Source organism: Emys orbicularis, chromosome 13, assembly GCF_028017835.1.
Source record: "Emys orbicularis isolate rEmyOrb1 chromosome 13, rEmyOrb1.hap1, whole genome shotgun sequence".
Taxonomy (NCBI): domain Eukaryota; kingdom Metazoa; phylum Chordata; order Testudines; family Emydidae; genus Emys; species Emys orbicularis.
In genome coordinates, this window is record NC_088695.1 from 29,762,818 (window position 1) to 29,782,171 (window position 19,354).

At 45.6% G+C, this 19,354-nt stretch overlaps 1 protein-coding gene across 1 annotated transcript in view; it reads right to left on the reverse strand.

Annotated features, from left to right (window-relative positions):
- The window catches only part of LOC135888276 (protoheme IX farnesyltransferase, mitochondrial), a 159,789-nt gene that overhangs the window by 46,201 nt on the left and 94,234 nt on the right, over positions 1–19,354 (reverse strand). The window contains exon 5 of the mRNA XM_065416083.1: positions 2,388–2,458. Within this exon, the coding sequence (XP_065272155.1) occupies positions 2,388–2,458 (71 nt within the window). The remainder of the gene's footprint in view (positions 1–2,387; positions 2,459–19,354) is intronic.

Genomic DNA, 19,354 nt, shown 5'->3' on the forward strand with positions numbered 1-19,354 from the left:
AGCTTTCCTCTTTTTTTTCAAGTTACTGGGCTAAATACAGACCTGATGTAAGTGAGCAGTGATATACTAGAATATAGTGGGTGTGAAATTTGGCTCACTCTGTGCTTGACAGACATCTTCATTACAATATTCCCTAAAATGTGCTTTTACATAAAATTAACTAAATCTTAGGAATCTGTAATTAGCACCATTTTACAGAACTAATCAGAACAAGTTTATTGAAACACTCCAACTATTTACAATGAGAGTGAATTTAGCCCCAGGGTTCACTTTACTATTTTGTCTCAATTTTCTTGTAATTTCATCCATCACTTTTTTCCAGTCCTCCAAAGGTGATGGATAAAACACAGAAATAAATAGGACCAACTGTTCATAGAACCCTAAGGGAAAACGTAATTTTGTTATAAATAATCCTTGGCACAAATCATGGAAATGCTATACTAAAATTGTTTGTTGAATCATTTATGAATGAGGGCTTCATTTTAAATTTGCAAATAAGGTGTAATGTTTTTTAAAAAGTTTGGAACCCAATCCTCGAGAAACAGAACAGACATGCAAACAGAAATCAGGGTTGCTTTAAGTTTCTTTTCAAACGGGAGCCCCATGGGATGCTAGATTTTTATTTGTATTTATGGAAAGCAGAAGATAACATGTTATACAATTATTTTCTTAAAAAGTCACCATCTCAGTTTTATTCTGGCTTTATGATTTACCAAATGGAAAATGGACGTTGTACTCTATAAAGCAACCAAAGAATAATATGAGTTTTTATATGGGTAACTTTTAGCAGCTCCTCCTATGAGCACTCTACAAAGTTGCAATGGGCTCCATTCATAAATGAATGCATATATTATGTACAAATGAGATAATTAAAACCCTGCAAGAGGGAAAGCGGGACAAAGAAGAACTAATGAAAAGAAGAAATTCTAAATTTCTTTCAAAATTAAAAATCTGACGGTTTGTTGTTACAAATTAAGAGATAAAGTTCAATTGGATGTAACCCTTCTGCAAAACTCTATGTTACATGGCATGCACTGGTTTCAGAAGAGGGAATTCTGTTGTCTCATGAAGAATACAAGAAACATAGGATGCAAGCTGTTTCCTTTCCAAAGTATAAGGTTAAGTAAAATTCAATAGAGATTTAATTAAGTATGCTAGTTTGTTTCCTCTCTTTCTGAGAATTTAATGCACAAAACATAACAAAGGCTACCATGTAAACAGATGACTTTCTACTTGATTTACATTATAGAGTTCAGTCTGATTGCAGCCCTGAATCTTGACACTCTGGTAAGTGCTTTAGATTCAACATGTTCAGTTTGGGGGTAATTACAACATCCCTGTAACTTTTTTTTAAACTTAAGTGACTGGTACATACTTTTAACCATAACTCCATCTTAACATAGTTTTTTGTTTGTAATCAGGTACTTGTTTCAGTGGTACCCAGGGTATATTGGATGAGCAGCTCTGGAATACCATGCTTAGACACGACACAATTAGGGTTCAGCAAAGAGCAACGACAAACAATCCAGACATTACAAAATAAACATTTTCTCAACCTTAGTTCCTTCCTAAGAGAAAGATGCTTATAAACCAAGGCCCAGATTTTCAGAAGTTCTCAGCACCCAACAGCTCCTACTGAGAACATAGGGAGCGCCCTTTAAATTTACCATGTACTTAGTAGTCTGAAACTAAAATGAGAGAGGTCAAAGCAATATGCCTGGACAGCACCCTGGTAGGGACTCCAACACCCTCCCCTTTTCTCAGCAGCAGGGTGTGAAGGTTGAACTCCTCATCAGGGCATTAGTCTCTGTACCTCCCTGATGCTACCCTGTCCCGCCTCGCCGCCCCCACGCCCCATCTTCCATACTGATTTCTAGCTAGTAGACTTAGTCCTTTGGCTAGTAATGGACTAGTAATTTTACAAAGCCCCATATTAAATCACCTCAACAGATTTAGATGGATTTCCTGCTCCTTTTAACAATAGATATTGGTGGAATCACAATTTTTATTTAGCACATAAGGGAGCAACAGTTAGGATCAGCTGCTTATTTCTAAATAAAGCTCAGTAGTTTGCTTTTGTCTGAGAGATTGCATGGGCTCATCACAAAACACATGCAGATGGTAACTTTTGATTACCACATCTACAAAGGCCCTTGTGCAATAATCACTATCCAATATTTGAAAGAAGAATTCATTATCCTGACAAACTCCTCATGGGACTATTACAAACTTTCAGAGTTATCAAAACACAAAGAGTGGCATCTCTTCCTTAGTCTTTTATCTGCACGTTGAAATATTTGCTTATCTAAACAGACCAAGGGAGAAGACACATAAAAGGAACAATAGGTTCATTTCTCATTACAGGGAACAGGTGTGGGCAGCCTTACCTGATCTGTCCTCGCACCAGGGGTCTGTTTTTTGTCCTGTTCATATTCGAGTCAAAGGGAACCTCAAAGAACTGTATAAAAGAAAAGGAAGGATTGAAAGGATGCCGGAGACCATACCAAGCGTAGAATGTACTGTCTGTTTTTGCAGGTGCTTTAGTCTTGACTTTTGAAGGTTCAGAATAACAATTAAAATGGCAAACTCCCTTTTACATTAGTTTTGATAGTCTACATTAATACTTTTGGCTTCCCCTTAAAAAGAAAACTACCTGGAAGACAAAAATATTTTGAATGAGTCCATAAAAGTTAATCATTTGAAGTAAAGCCCAACTTCAATTTCTGCGCTTGATAAGTTACATACACACACACGTATATAAAAGAAACAGCCCCCTCCTCTGCCCCCAGTTGTACATTATGCAAACAGTCCTTGCAAATACGGTGTTTCTGGTTTTGCAAGATGAATGCTATAAATATTTTCAAGTTCATCCAACTTCTGAGAACCCATGACCCACTCAAAAATCAATCAACTCTGGTAAATGCTACTGCAACTACATGTAGCATCTAGTGGTATGATAAATGGTAAATGAAGAAGCCATATGGAATTATTTAGTGTGACAACCCAACATGACTTTAAACACTGCCTATGTGAAAAGTAAAGAGTGCTATCATGCTCTGAACTCCAGTGGGGTTTTATTGGACAATGTTGTAAGAATTTTATTAAAGCCAAACCCAGTTTTCCATATAGCAAGACCCTGTAAAGCTATTTAGATTTCAATAAGCTAATGACATAAAACAACCAGTGTCATTTCTCAATGGTTCACCAATACACCAGTGCTTACTGGACACCAACCTCTATCTGTGGAATGAACACTCGGGGCAAGATACAAGTTATATGGGACATAAACATATGGAAAAAGTAATGATGTAATGAAATGTATGATTCTGAACAAAGCCTGAATGATTGAAAACTGTTGCCTGCAGATAGATGCTCGACATTTGATGGGCTGGACTGTGCTATTTTTCAGCCAGTGTACCTATTTACCCACCTTGAGGTAAAATGAACAAACATCTTAATTTTGACAGTGCCACATTACTGGCCTGGCTACTGTGCCAAAGGCAAGCTGCTATCCCCATTACAAAGTCAAGAAACTCATGTGCGATCTGTGCAGAAGACTAGTATATGTCAAAAATGGTTCGGGCATCACAACCCTCAAACCATTTTGTGACTTTAGTTTCTCACTTTTGCAAAATTATAGATTATAATTAATAAAATCACATATATAGTGCTGTTAATTTACAAGGCATAATCATTTATGTCACAGTAGCGTCCCACAATGAGAGCCTTGTGCTAGGAGCTGTAAAAGACTATGTCTTCACTAGAAACACCGCAGCTGAGTCCGCTGTAGCGCTTCAGTGTAGACACTTACTACAGCAACGTGAGGGGTTCTCTGTTGCTGTAAAAACAACGAGGAGTCCTTGTGGCACCTTAGAAACTAACAAATTTAATTGAATTGGCTCGTTAGCACTGACCCCCCACTTGGTAAGGCAACTCCCATCTTTTCATGTGCTGTGTATTTATACTTCTCTTCTGTATTTTCTACTCCATGAATCTGATGAAGTGGGTTTTAGCCCTTGAAAGCTTATGCCCAAATAAATTTGTTAGTCTCTAAGATGCCACCAGGACTCCTCGTTGTTTTTGCTGATACAGACTAACACGGCTACCACTCTGAAATCTGTTGCTGTAGTTAATCTACCTCCCCGAGAGACAGTAGCTAGGTTGATGGAAGAATTCTTCTGTCGACCTAGTGCTGTCTACACTGGGAGTTAGATCGGCTTAACTATGTCGCTCGGGGGTGTGTGTCAATTTTTCACACCCCTGAGTGACATAGTGGGTTCAACGTAACATTTTAGTTTAAGCCTGGCCTAAGATACTTGCCCTGTCCTAAATGGTTTACAAATGATCTGGAACATGACAAATACAAGAGATGTTGAGAAGAAGGGAAGAGGGGCTTGCTTGGAGAAAGATCTGAAGAACAGAAAATATGCTTTGAGAGACAGACTGTTCCAGGCAATAGAAAGTAACACCGTGGAAGCCACAAAGTCAAAAATGAAAGATGATGCTGAAGCAGGGAATGAAGTGAAAGGAAAGGGATGAGTACAGGAAGCAAGAGGAGTATAGGGAGAAATGGAAGCAGAGAGGTATGTAGGAGCAAAATTACATGGGGCCTTATAGGTGAGAAGCAGCAGCTTGGACTTTGGCACTAGCATCTTGGAGATTGGAGGTGGAGAGGTGGAAGTCAGAAAGGAGAAGGGTACAGCAATCAAGGCAAGCGATGAGCAGATGCAAAGAAACGTTTTAGCAGTGAAGGCAGTCTATATAATACAGATCCATACACAAGAACTAAAACAATTTGTACTTATCACTTGTAGGACTTAATCTCATATTGTATGTTAAGTTCTTCTCCACTGGAAGCTTTGAAAGACTCCCATCTTGCTCGTTACATTATATATTGTAATAGCACTGGCCAGTTCCATCATGGAACAAGTTAAAGAGATTATTCCATTATAAATCCCTGTTTTATGTGGCCTCAATCCTGAAAAAATAAAATCTGGAATGAAATGTAGCACAAGTGGTCTTTGACCCTGAATGAATCTTTTCCATCACATTAAAAATAAAACCAACCCTGCAGCTGTAGAGTATTAGTATTATAGGCAGAGCTGGTAGAGACACCTATAGTTGCTTAACACTTTCCATTATAAGACCCTGTTTTAAATTGCTTATAAATTTGGCAAACTTTAAATATTCAGGCTGAAATTTTCCATGCTAGCATCTGCCTGAGGCTGAATTTTTCTAGAAAGCTGCAACCATTTCCAAGAATGAGGAAAAATAAGTTTTGGGGATTTTTTTTTGCTCATGTTAAAATGTTCTACAACTGCTCAACTGAGAAGCTCTAGTGCCTCTATACTTTGAGCAAGAACTTGAAATTTGGCAAAGGGATCGCTCTCATGTCAGGGACATGTGTTTTGCCATGGCTGTGAAAGTCTACTAAAGTTTGGCCAAGTTACAAGCTTCTAAAGTTTGTAGTTTGCACATGCCCAGGAGAGGTTTTCCTGCCATTGCTCTGCCTGTTGCAGCTGCAGCACCAGATATCAGAACTGAGAGCAGGAACACAGTTTCTCCCATGCTTTCTATGTTCGTCCTGCTGGTGCTGCCAGTGAGGAACAGGAACAGGAGTCAAACTGACTTGCATGCAGGCAGGCTAGGAGCAGTGTTGGGAGAGCAGGAGATGGGAAGGAAGGATGAGAATCAGGCAGAGGAAGGAGACATGGACAGGAGCCAAGAGGAAGCAGGGATAGAAACAGAGGTGGACAGGGACCGAGGAGTCTATAACCAATAGATCACACTACCCCTCAAGAAATTGGAATAGGAACCAAGATTCTTGAGTCTCTACATTCCTCTGCTGTCAGCAAATAGCTATGAAATCCATTGGAAAAGTGGGTCTCTCATCTCCACTCTTATGGCTGGTCCACACAGAAATTAACAGCCTACTACTATTACGATTAACTCAAGGGGTAGATGTAACCCTGCTGACGACCTAACTGAGAGGGAACATGGTTCCACAGGATGGATTTCTGGTTTTGTCAGTTTGCTTTTTAAAAAACGTACTAAACTGCATTACAAAACAAAACAACTCCGTTCAAAGAATATTAAGATTGCAAAGTCAAACACAAATGTTATGCAGAATTAAGGTTGCCTATAGAACCTTAATGTGGTCCTATTGTGCATATGCATTATGATGATGTCTTTAATTACATGATCCCATCCTGTTTATTCTACAGCAGGGGTCAGCAACGTTGGCATGCGGCTCGCCAGGGTAAGCACCCTGGTGGGCCGGGCCAGTTTTATTTACCTGCTGACGCAGCAGGTTCGGCCGATCGCGGCCCCCACTGGCCGCGGTTCGCCGTCCCGGGCCAATGGGAGCGGCGAGAAGCCGCGGCCAGCACATCGCTCACCCGCGCCGCTTCCCGCTGCCCCCATTGGCCCGGGACGGCGAACCGCGGCCAGTGGGGGCCGCGATCGGCCGAACCTGCTGCGTCAGCAGGTAAATAAAACTGGCCCGGCCCGCCAGGGTGCTTACCTTGGCGAGCTGCGTGCCAACATTGCCGACCCCTGTTCTACAGGATACTTTACTTCCTTCAGTGCATACGATGGACCTGGCCCTGGGAACGAATCAGAGTTGTGTAGTTAATGAGCGTTGTTTGTTCGTTGATTCCAGAAGCTGGAAGGTATGAAGTGAATGAGGCAGGTGATTGCAGGAAGAACAATGATGATCTTGTTGAAGTCAGTTGAATGCCACCCTGGATAACTAGATTCTATCCCTACTTCTGCTACACTTAAACCAAACAGATGCCACTAATTGAATGTCTCATTTTCTGGGAATCAGAGGTCTGATTTGCAGAAAACTGCTGACAGTTCACAAGTACAACTGAGGTCAATGGGAGCGGTGTTTTCAACATATAAAGTTCTATAAAAATACTGATAAGGAACTGATGTACAGTTTAACTAATGTGCTAGGTGCTTGTACCTATTGGGGTCCAGGGTGCTAGGTGTTTGTAGCGGGGTGAACACCCACTCCGGCCCTGGAGGGGTTGGAAAAGCCCTGCAGAGGGCTGGGGCTGGGCAAGGTAAAACCCTGGCTGACTGGAAGCGGCCGCAGCTGGGCTACACCCCAATCAGGTCGCAGCTGGCCTGTATAAGAGGCTGGGAGCCAGGAGCTCAGAAGTCTCTCTCCACATTCAGAGAGAGAAGGGCCTGGCTGCAGGAAGCTTTACCAGACACCTAGATTGGGAGCAGGGCTGGGGAAGGGCCAGAGGAGCTGGGAGCTCCGGCCTAGGAAAGCCCCAGGCTGCAGGCCTGGCAAGACCTAGTAGGTGCAGGGTTGCAGGGGGCAGGGCCGGCTCTAGGCACCAGCAAACCAAGCATGTGCTTGGGGTGGCACATTTTCAAGGGCAGCATTCTGGCTTTTTTTTTTTTTTTTTTTTTGCTTCGGGCGGCAAAAGCCTAGAGCCGGCCCTGGAGGCAGCAGCGCATCGTCCTGGGGCCGCTGCGGTTCGCGTTGGGGAGCAGCGCCCGCACCTTGTGGCTGGGCCGGGCAAGCTCCTAGCGGGGGACCTCGGGGCACACGGAGTCGCCTGCAGATGCCGCAGGGCAACCGCCCCCCCAGCACCGCAGCTGGGGCTGGGCAAAGCAGCCCGAGCCGGCCAGGGACTGTGGCAGGGCGGCCAGAAGCAGCAGCGGGGCCATAGAGGGCGGGGCGCTGCCGTGTGGGGCCCGAGTCCCGCTCTCTGGGGCTACCCTGCACCAGCTCCTCAGCCCCCTGTCGGGGCGGTCCCCCAGCTCTGCCCTCCTGGGTCCCGGCCGGTCCTGGAGGCGGGTGCCCTGGCTGGAGGAACCCTGGACTGAGGCATAGCCCGGGAGCCCCGCTGCTTACCCCAACCCTGCCAGTGCCATACCGGCTGGAGGTGAGGCGGGAGCAGGCGGAGTCAGCACTGGTGGGGTGAGCCCAGCGCTGGGGTGGCAGGGGGTGCGGGTGAGGGGGAGAGCCCAGGGCTGGGGCGGCAGGGGGTGTGGGTGGGGTGGGGGTGAGAGCCCAGGGGTGGGGTGGGAGGGCGGCCAAAAATTGTTTTGCTTGGGGCGGCAAAAAACCTAGAGCCGGCCCTGGCAGGGGGGCAGCCCACGGGTAGGCAGAGGCCGCAGGTCCGAACCCCTTTGCCTATGGTAAGTGGCTGATACTGCAGTCTGCCACAGTGAACGGAGGCTAGAGGGAGACTGGGCAGTAGCCAAGACTGAGGCGAAGTGGGGATAGTGGGTGGGGGTTCCCCTGGGAGGGGGAGACCCAGAAGAGTGGGGGTACTGCCAGGGGGCAGCACTCAAACTGAAAGGGGCACCAGGGTCCTGGGAGGGACATGGGGCCAGTGGCAAGACAGATCACCAGCCTGCAGGGGGCGCTCCAGGACACTGGAAGAGCTAATTCCCATGGACGACCAGCAGGAGGCGCCACAGGGGTGAGTCTGAACTGTGCTACAGTGCTGTACAGACAAATAGGAAACAGACTATAAGCACTCCACATATTTTAGGCAGATTATTTAAAGCTATAGTTTGTGCTTTGTGTGTTATAGTTTTATCACTTAACTGCTCTCCCCCACCAAAAAACAAAAGGCAGCAAAGAAATACAAATGTTCAGAAAAGGAAAAATGCTCCGTTTGTATTTGAAACTAATGATTGCTTCTGACAGCTCAGCATTTTGCTAATGGTTTGTTTCACAGTTACATTTCAGACACAATTACATTTAATGAAGGAAAAATATCATTTGACATCACAGTGGTAAAGCAGGAAGGCAAATTATATAATCTCAAGTCTTTTTCTTGACAACATCTTTGGCTGTGCTCAAACAGGCTTTTTCAAGAAACTTCTACAAAACTTTGCTTTATTTATAGTTGTAACTCTGAATCCGTGCATTTACTCCTGATTTACACTGAGGTACTGATCAAGAGAATCTGGCCTGTAAATATTTAAAATTGGCCAAATGTATCCACTCTCCAATGGATGGAATAAAAATGGTAGCAAGGTTTTAACAGAACTGTGTCCGGAAAAACATAAAAATTATTGTAAAAGAAAAGAAAGTTAGACATTTGACATTTACTCTGTTAAAAGAAATGAAACACATTACACCTACTGTAATTATTATATGAAATATTTCCATATCTTTAATATAGTCGTTAACCACCTGAATGTAATGCATATTTCAAACAGGGCATCTCCTTGCTCATTTAAGTAACTAGTTAAGAACAGACTATTGTAATGCAGACATGCAAGGTGACAGAATTAAGTTGCTGTGGGACTCTTACCTCAGGACTGCCTCACTTTTTTCTTATTTAAATCACAATCTGAATATTTTATTAATGTCATTTTTGTGTGTGGATTACGTATTTGATTGAAAGAAACTATATTTATTAGAAAAACCCTTTTATACATCTCACACCAGATTTTACTGAGCTAGCTGTAATTACATGTCAGCAAGATGCCATTTATCAAACTTTTCACATTATGTTCCCAGATGTTCAGCAAAATTATCTTTCCACTTGAAATTATTTCCCCCTGATATTCAAGAAAAATGAAAAAAATGTATCTGAAATATTGTTCCACAGGAATGAAGGGGGAACTCAAACATATTATCTCATTACAGGCCTGCACAGTTCTGCCCATTTTAGCAAACAGTAAATTCAGTAAGATGAATCCTGGATAAATAAATATTTTAGCAGCTCTCAAGAGGCTTTTTCCTCAGGAAGTCGGAAAGCGTCACTTCATCTGGCCAAGGCAGAATATTATCTTCCTTGCATTTTTGGCAAGTGAACCATCAAAAGGATAGCCACAGGGTTAAATCTACAGCAACTGAACACCCCAAGTGTCATAACTTGGCAATGGTTTTTGAGAGCCTAACCTAAATTTTAATCAGCACACATAAACATTTAAAACATGATGTTGAAAAAAGTCACACTAACCAGAACATTGTGGTTTATTTCTGTGTCAGAAAGATCATTCTCTTTGTACAGCTCTCATCAAGTCAACATACAATAATTATATTCAGTGTTCCTAACAAGTGTTAGATCAACCGTCATGTTATATTTGCAACCATGTGTTTCTTATCAGGTTCCCCCATTTTTGTTTGTAGAAATGTAATTTAAAGATTGTTTAAAAATTTCAACCTATATCTTGGAAGTACAAGCTTAGGTATAAGAACAGAATTTGCTTACACCACAAGTAACTCTTCCTCCAATAGTTATAGATACCTCCACTTGTTTCAGTCAATATCTTTATTATTCTTACATTTTATGCATTTGGGATTGTGGCATCATTACTTGGAACAATACTGTCGATACTGGGTGATACTCCTTCCAGAAGCAGCTAGCAAAACACCTAAACCTGGGCAGGGAGATGTAAGGGAAAAGATAGTATTGTCCCTCTTTGAAAACATTGTACCTCTACTTTAAAGATGAGTGTAGCCTGTACTAATCACTTTTCCCAATAATCAGCACATGCAGATTGACAGAGCCAGAATGGTACCTGGAAGTCACCTACTACAGGACAGGCCCAACAAAGAAAGTAACAGAACACCACTAGCCGTCACCTATGGCCCTCAACTAAAACCTCTCCAGCCCATCATCAAGGATCTACAACCTATCCTGAAGGACGATTCCTCACTCTCACAGATCTTGGGAGACAGGCCAGTCCTCTCTTACAGACCGCTCCCCCAACCTGAAGCAAATACTCACCAGCAACTACACACCACACAACAAAAACACTACCCCAAGAACCAAACCCTGCAACAAACCCTGGTGCCAACTCTTTCTGCATATTTATTCAAAGGACACCATCATAGGACCTAACCACATCAGCCACACCATAAGGGGCTTGTTCATCTGCACATCTACCAATGTGATATATGCCATCATGTGCCAGCAATGCCCCCCTGCCATGTACATTGGCCAAACCAGACAGTCTCTACACAAAAGAATAAATGGACACAAATCTGACATCAAGAATTATAACATTCAAAAACCAGTAGGAGAACACTTCAATCTTCCTGGACACTCAATAACAGACTTAAAAGTGGCAATTCTTCAACAAAAATCCTTCAAAAACAGACTCCAACAAGAAACTGCAGAACTGGAATTAATTTGCAAACTGGACACCATGAAATTAGGCCTGAATAAAGACTGGGAGTGGATGTGTCACTACAAAAACTAATTTTTCCCCTGCTGATACTCACACCTTCTTGTCAACTGTTCGAAATGGGCCACCTTGATTACATTGAACTCATTAGCACTAAAAAAGTGATTTTCCTCCCTTCCTGTCAACTGTTGAGAATAGCCCACTTCCACCTTCATTGAATTGGCTCGTTAGCACTGACCCCCCACTTGGTAAGACAACTCCCCATCTTTTCATATCCTGTGTATTTATACCTCTGTACTGTATTTTCCACTCCATGCATTTGACGAAGTGGGTTTTAGCCCACAAAACCTTATGCCCAAATAAATTTGTTAGTCTCTAAGGCCTGGTCTACACTAGGCGTTTATGTCGAATTTAGCGCCGTTAAATCGAATTAACCCTGCACCCGTCCACACCACAAGGCTATTTAGTTCGACATAGAGGGCTCTTAAATTCGACTTCTGTACTCCTCCCCAACGAGGGGAGTAGCGCTAAATTCGACATGGCCATATCGAATTAGGCTTGGTGTGGATGGAAATCGACGGTAATAGCTCCGGGAGCTATCCCACAGTGCACCACTCTGTTGATGCTCTGGACAGCAGTCCGAGCTCGGATGCTCTGACCAGCCACACAGGAAAAGCCCCGGGAAAATTTGAATTCCTTTTCCTGTCTGGGCAGTTTGAATCTCATTTCCTGTTTGGACAGCGTGGCGAGCTCAGCAGCACTGGCAACGATGCAGAGCTCTCCAGCAGAGATGGCAGTGCAATCCCAGAATAGAAAGAGGGCCCCAGCATGGACTGATCGGGAAGTCTTGGATCTCATCGCTGTGTGGGGCGATGAGTCCGTGCTTTCCGAGCTGCGCTCCAAAAGACGGAATGCAAAGATCTATGAGAAGATCTCGAAAGCCATGGCAGAGAGAGGATACAGCCGGGATGCAACGCAGTGCCGCGTGAAAATCAAGGAGCTGAGACAAGGCTACCAGAAGACCAAAGAGGCAAACGGATGCTCCGGATCCCAGCCCCACACATCCCGTTTCTACGAGGCACTGCATTCCATCCTTGGTGCGGCCGCCACCACTACCCCACCACTGACCGTGGACTCTGAGGATGGGATATTGTCCACGGCCGGTTCCTCGGACATGTTAGCAGACGGGGAAGATGAGGAAGGAGATGAGGAAGACGAGGCAGTCGACAGCGCTTACCAAGCTGATTTCCCCGACAGCCAGGAGCTCTTCATCACCGTTACAGAGATCCCCTACCAACCGTCCCCAGCATTTAACCCGGACACAGATTCAGGAGAAGGATCAAGCGGTAAGTGCTTTAAACATATAAACCTTTATTTTTTACAAAACTGGAATATTAAGACTAAGAACAATCTGTGAATCATGATTTCTTCCCCCTGGGCGCTTAAGTAATCAGTAACAACTATTTAAAAAAAAATCAAACAGTGTCCGGTTGTGCATGATTGTGCTGCCCAAGCTGCTCCACTCTTTAGTCCCTGCTACTGCAGCTATATTAGAATACTGTCTATATGTCCTGGGATAGAGCAGTAATCCTCCACGGACATCTCCACAAAGCTCTCCTGCAGGTAATGGGATAGCCTGTTCATCAGGTTCCTGGGGAGAGCGGCTTTACTTGGTCCTCCGAAGTACGAGACGTTCCCGCGCCAGGAGACAAGCAGGTACTCTGGTATCAGTGCCTTGCATAGCATGGCAACATAGGGCCCTGGTCTCTGCAGGCTTTCTCGAAGCATCCGTTGGATCTCGGTGTCCGGGATCCTCATGAGAGTAATGTCGCTCATGATGACCTGCTTTGAATTAGGTAGGGGACTGTTAGTATTGGGACTGCTTGCAACAAGTTCCTTTACAGAACTGTGACCGCTGGTTTACAGCCACGCGGTGGGGGCGGGAGAGGGGCAGCATACAGGGATCTTTCCCTGGCACATCTGCGAGGGGGTGGGACAGGGCCAGAGTTCCTGCTTGGCCGATTGCTGGCAGCACAGACTGGCAGTGCTTTCAATGTGAAAGGAGGCCAGTGGTACTCCTAAAGTTTTAAGCACCCACAAGTCTACGGCTTACCATGTTTGCCTGCTACAGAGAGTACCGTGTCCTGCCCCGCTTCCCAGATCGGCAGTGCAAAAGCCCAGGCACTGAAGGCGAGGTTCGAAAATTCGACCTTGTCCTGAGTGCGCATGTGATAGGTGTGGTTCATGGTCTTGTTCACAGAGAAAGACTATGTTCTTGATTCACAACTACATTTATCTTTCGGAGGAATTCACTGCCTTTTCCTCATTCCCACAGCCACATCTGCAACTGTCTCCCAACCCAGCCTGGCATCACGCTCCCAGAGGCTAGCGCACATTAGGCGGAGGAAGAAGAAGACGCGAGAGGACATGTTCTCAGAACTAATGGGCTGCTCCCGAGCCCAGGCAGCACAGCAGAACCAGTGGAGGGAGAATTTGTCCCAAATGCACCGGACACACATGGAACGTGAGGAGAGGTGGCGGCAGGAAGACCAGCAGGTGACTCAAACGCTGCTTGGACTTCTGAGGGAGCAAATGGACACGCTCCAGCGCCTTGTTGATGTTCTGCAGGAACGGAGGCAGGAGGACAGAGCCCCGCTGCAGTCTATCAGTAACTGCCCTCCCCCGCCACCAAGTCCCATACCCCCCTCGCCCAAAGTCCAAAGAAGGAGGGGCGGCAGAGTCCGTGAAAACTCTCACTCCACCCCTGCAGACTGCTCAAGCACCAGAAGGCTGTCATTCCCCAAAATTTGAAAAGTCCTTTCCTGCCCGCCTCACCCAAGCCCCCGTCCAACTTTCACCCCCCAGTTTCCTGTCTGGTTGTTAATAAAAAATACGTTTCTGTTCATTACTGTTTCAGTCTGGCTCTTTTGAGGGAGAGTCTGTCTGAAGGGGGGGAAGGGGCTTGGTAATTGGACAGGACAGTCACCTTTAGCAGGGTACAGAGGCGGGTCCAGCAGCAGGGCACATACACAGTGCAGTGACTAGTTACCCTGGTCAGTCTGGGAGGTGGTTTTCATGTTCTGTGGGGGTTGGGGGGGGGGGGGGGTTGGTTGCTCTGTGACTTTGTGGCGGGGGAGGGCAGTTACAGATCTTATGCAGCGGTCCTTGTCCTGGATCACAGAGCCACGCAGCAGGGGATCTGTAACCCTCCTCCCCCTGCCAGAAAGTCACATAGCCCCCACATACATGCAGTCCCGCTCAGGAGGGCTGGCAGGCTCCGTTGAAACAACCAGTCCACCCCTGCGAATCCTGTCATTCCTGGAGTTTAGAAGGATCATTTGAATCAGTACACTACACCCGCTCCCCACCACAGTCTGTGTCCCCGGTTTCAAAGATTCCCGCGAAAACAGTACTAAAGACAACGGTGTTCAATAACAAAATAAAACTAATTTTATTTTTTTGGAAGGGGGTGGAGGGGGTCTTTAACTGGAGAGGATAGTCATCCTTAACTGGGTAAAGAAACGGGGGCAGGTTCAGCTTCTCTGTACAGAAACTTAAAAGTCACTGGTTACCCTGCTCACTGTGGAACCTGGCTTCCAAAGCCTCCCGGATGCACAGCGCGTCCCGCTGGGCTCTTCTAATTGCCCAGCTGTCTGGCTGGGCGTAATCAGATGCCAGGCTATTTGCCTCAACCTCCCACCCCGCCATAAAGGTCTCCCCCTTGCTCTCACACAGATTGTGGAGCACACAGCAAGCAGCTATAACAATGGGGATATTGGTTTCGTTGAGATCACAGCGAGTGAGTAAGCTTCTCCATCTCCCCTTGAGACGTCCAAAAGCACACTCCACCACCATTCTGCACTTGCTCAGCCGGTAGTTGAACAGTTCTTTTTCAGTGTCCAGGGCGCCAGTGTAGGGCTTCATGAGCCAGGGCATTAGCGGGTAGGCTGGGTCCCCAAGGATCACTGTAGGCATCTCCACATCCCCAAGAGTTATTTTGTGGTCTGGGAAGTAAATACCTTCCTGCAGCCGTCTAAACAGACCAGAGTTCCTGAAGACGCGAGCGTCATGAACCTTGCCCGGCCATCCAACGTTGATGTTGGTAAAACGTCCCCTGTGGTCCACCAGTGCTTGCAGCACCATTGAAAAGTAGCCCTTTCGGTTGATGTACTGGCTGGCCTGGTGGTCCGGTCCCAGGATAGATGTGAGTTCCATCTATAGCCCCAACGCAGTTTGGGAATCCCATCGCAGCGAAGCCATCTATGATGACCTCCACGTTTCCCAGGGTCACTACCTTTGAGAGCAGTACCTTGACGATTGCCTTGGCTACTTGCATCACAACAACCCCCACGGTAGATTTGCCCACGCCAAACTGGTTCGCGACAGACCGGTAGCTGTCCGGCGTTGCAAGCTTCCAGAGGGCTATGGCCACTCGCTTCTGGACAGTCAGGGCTGCTCGCATCCGGGTGTCATTGCGCTTCAGGGCAGGGGACAGCAACTCACAAAGTTCCATGAAAGTCCCCTTCCGCATGCGAAAGTTTCGCAGCCACTGGGATTCATCCCAGACCTGCAGCACTATGCGGTCCCACCAGTCCGTGCTTGTTTCCTGTGCCCAGAATCGCCATTCCACAACATCCACATGACCCATTGTCACCGTGATGTCCTCGGAGCTGGGTCCCGTGCTTTGTGAGAGGTCTGTGCCCCTCTCAGAGTTCAGGCCCTCACCGCGGTGCCGTAGCCTCCTCGCCTGGTTTAGCTGCATCTGCCTCTGGGAAAGGTGGATGATAACCTGCGAGGCGTTGACAAGGGCCACAACTGCAGCGATGGTCGCAGCGGGATCCATGCTCGCAGTGCTGTGGCGTCCGCGCTGTCTCTGACCCGAAAAGTGCGCGAACTGATTTCCCGCCGGCGCTTTCAGGGAGGGAGGGAGGGCGGTAGTGACAGACGGATGACGACAATTACCCAAAAGCACCCTCGACCCTTTTTTTTTTACCCAGAAGGCATTGGCGGCTCGACCCAGAATTCCAATGGGCAGCGGGGACTGCGGGAACTGTGGGATAGCTGCCCACAGTGCACCGCTTCCAATGTCGACGCTTTCCCCGTTAGTGTGGACTCAGAAAGTCGAATTACTGTCCTTAGTGTGGACACACAAGTTCGACTTTGCAATATCGATTCCACATATTCGATTTAAGTGAAATCGAAATACCCTCGTAGTGTAGACATACCCTAAGGTGCCACAAGGACTCTTCAAAGATACAGTTGCAGGATAGCTTACAACAATGTCCCTCTCCAGCAAAGCTATTACAGTAAGATTTATAATTTCTGTATGAAATTACTGCACAATCAATACAGGTGGGAAATGTTTGCATACTGGTTGGACATGGCCTCTGTAAAAGGAGCCAGGAATGTGGAACTGAACTCCTCCTGCTATGTGTTTGCAATCAAGCTTTCTGTTGAGACAATCTTGGAGCAAAAGGGAGAGAAAGGATGAAGGGTGATGTATCCCTGGAAATAAGTTTGTTGGGTACATTGAATGAACAAGTTAGATGATCATTAAAACTTACTGGAACACTGTGGTTTTTTTTAAAACAATCTTATTCTGTATGGCCCAAGGTTCCAGTGGCTTTGCATTCAGTACATTGTAAATTCACATGGTTTTGTACCACGTTGTATCTTTAGGTTCCAACAATCAGGGGATCTAACTGCAGTACCAGGAGCTCTCTCATTGCTGCTTTATCAACAGAGAACCTGAGTAAACACAATCAGCAGACGGGGTACTGGTCCTGGATTTCTGGCTTCTTTAAAGCAGCAACCTCCTATCAAGTTGTAGAACAACAGAAAATGGTCCATCCAATCTATATTAGGAATCCAAAGCGACTGAAAGACAAGCTCTGCATAGGTGATCTACTTATACACTCTTGCCATTTCCGGTGGCAAAGGATTAAAATATAGAATTATGACAATATACTCACATTATTCCTAATTAAAACCAAATATAAAACTCATATTAAGAAGAAGGTCATGTTGCAGACTATGAACAAAGGACCAGCCAAACTTACACTACTGAATTTTTTCCAGTGGATCTAGTATATAACAAAGGGGGGGCACCCTGAAAAATATCAATCCATACTCCTTCACAGAACATCCCTAATCTATGACATATGATGAAAGCAGCAGCAACAGCAGGCTGGAATGGGCAAACGATTTTCCATGTATTGCATTATTATATATATGGCATTAGAGCAAATGTTAAATCAGGGCTGATAATCCAGTTAGACTAAAGACAGAATGTAACCAAACCTTCTATTAAAATAAAATTTTAATTCAATCAACGTAGAGGTCCCCGATCCTCTATGGTAAAGGATAAGAAGACTCCTGTGTCTGCGTAAAATTCAGACTACCCCTTTGCACCACCACCCCCTTTTCAAAGTGCACCTCAGATGGAAGTGGCACCCCTGGATTAGCAGTTTCTAGTCATTCTCCTGCATTTTGTCTAAGCATAAGAACGCAAAAACTGGGTCAGACCAATGCTCCATCTAGCCCAGTAGGTGCCTGATGCTTCAGATGGAATGAACAGAACAGAGCAATTAGCGAGTGATCCAAGACACGAGAAGTACTTCTTTCGCTCTACTCCGCGCTGCTTAGGCTTCAACTGGAGTATTTTGTCCAGGTCTGGGCACCATATTTCAGGAAAGATGTGGACAAATTGGAGAAAGTCCAGAGAAGAGCAACAAAAATGATTAAAAGTCTAGAAAACATGACCTATGAGGGAAGATTGAAAAAAATGGGTTTGTTTCGTCTGGAAAAGAGAAGATTGAGAGGGGACATAACAGTTTTCAAGTACATAAAAGTTTGTTACTAGGTGGAAGAAGAAGAATTGTTCTTCTTAACCTCTGAGGAGAGGACAAGAAACAATGGGTTTAAATTGCAGCAAGGGGGGTTTAGGTTGGACATTAGGAAAAACTTCCTAACTGTCAGGGTGATTAAGCACTGGAATAAATTGCCTAGAGAGGCTGTGGAATCTCCATCATTGGAGATTTTTAAGAGCAGGTTAGAAAAACACCTGTCAGGAATGGTCTAGATCAGTGTTTCCCAAACTTGGGATGCCGCTTGTGCAGGGAAAGCCCCTGGCGGACCGGTCCGGTTTGTTTACCTGCCGTGTCTGCAGGTCCGGCCGATCGCGGCTCCTACTGGCCGAGGTTCGCTGCTCCAGGCCACTGGGAGCTGCTGGAAGTGGCACGGGCCAAGGGACGTGCTGGCCGCCGCTTCCAGCAGCTCCCATTGACCTGGAGCAGCGAACCATGGCCAGTGGGAGCCACGATCGGCCGGACCTGCGGACGTGGCAGGTAAACAAACCGGCCCGGCCCGCCAGGGGCTTTCCCTGCACAAGCGGCGTCCCAAGTTTGGGAAACACTGGTCTAGATAATACTTAGTCCTGCCTTGAGTGCAGGGGACTGTACTAGATGACTTCTCAAGGTCCCTTCCAGTCCTATGATTCTATGATTTCAGTCATCCAGTCCCAGCCTCTGGCGGTCAGAGGTTTAAGGACACCCAGAGCTTGGGGTGTGTTCCTGACCATCTTGGCTAATAGCCATTAATGAACCTATCCTCCAGGAATGTATCTAATACTTTTTTGAACCCTGTTATACTTTTGGCCTTCACAACATCCCCCGCTAACAAGTTCCACAGGCTGTGTTTGTTTCTTATGTTTGTTTTAAACTTGCTGCCTATTAATTTCATTGTGTGACCCCTGCTTCTTATGTTATGTGAAGGGGTCAATAACACTTCCTTATTCACTTTCTCCTCACCATTCATGATTTTATAGACCTCTATCATATTCCCCCTCAGTCGTCTCTTTTCTAAGCTGAACAGTCCCAGTCTTTTTAATCTCTCCTCATATGGAGGCTTTTCCATACCCCTAATTTTTGTTGACCTTTTCCTATTCTAATATATCTTTTCTGAGATGAGGTAACCAGAACTGCAAGCAGTATTCAAGATCTGGGTGTACCATGGATAAATATAGTGGCATTATGATATTTTCTGTCTTTATTATCTAGCCCTTTCCTAACGGTTCCTAACACTGTACGATTTTTTTGACTGCCGCTGCATATTGAGCAGATGTTTTCAGAGAACTATCCACAATAACTCCACAATCTCTAGAATGGTAATTGCTAATTTAGACCCCATCATTTGGTACGTGTAGTTAGGATTATGTTTTCCAAAGCGCATTACTTTG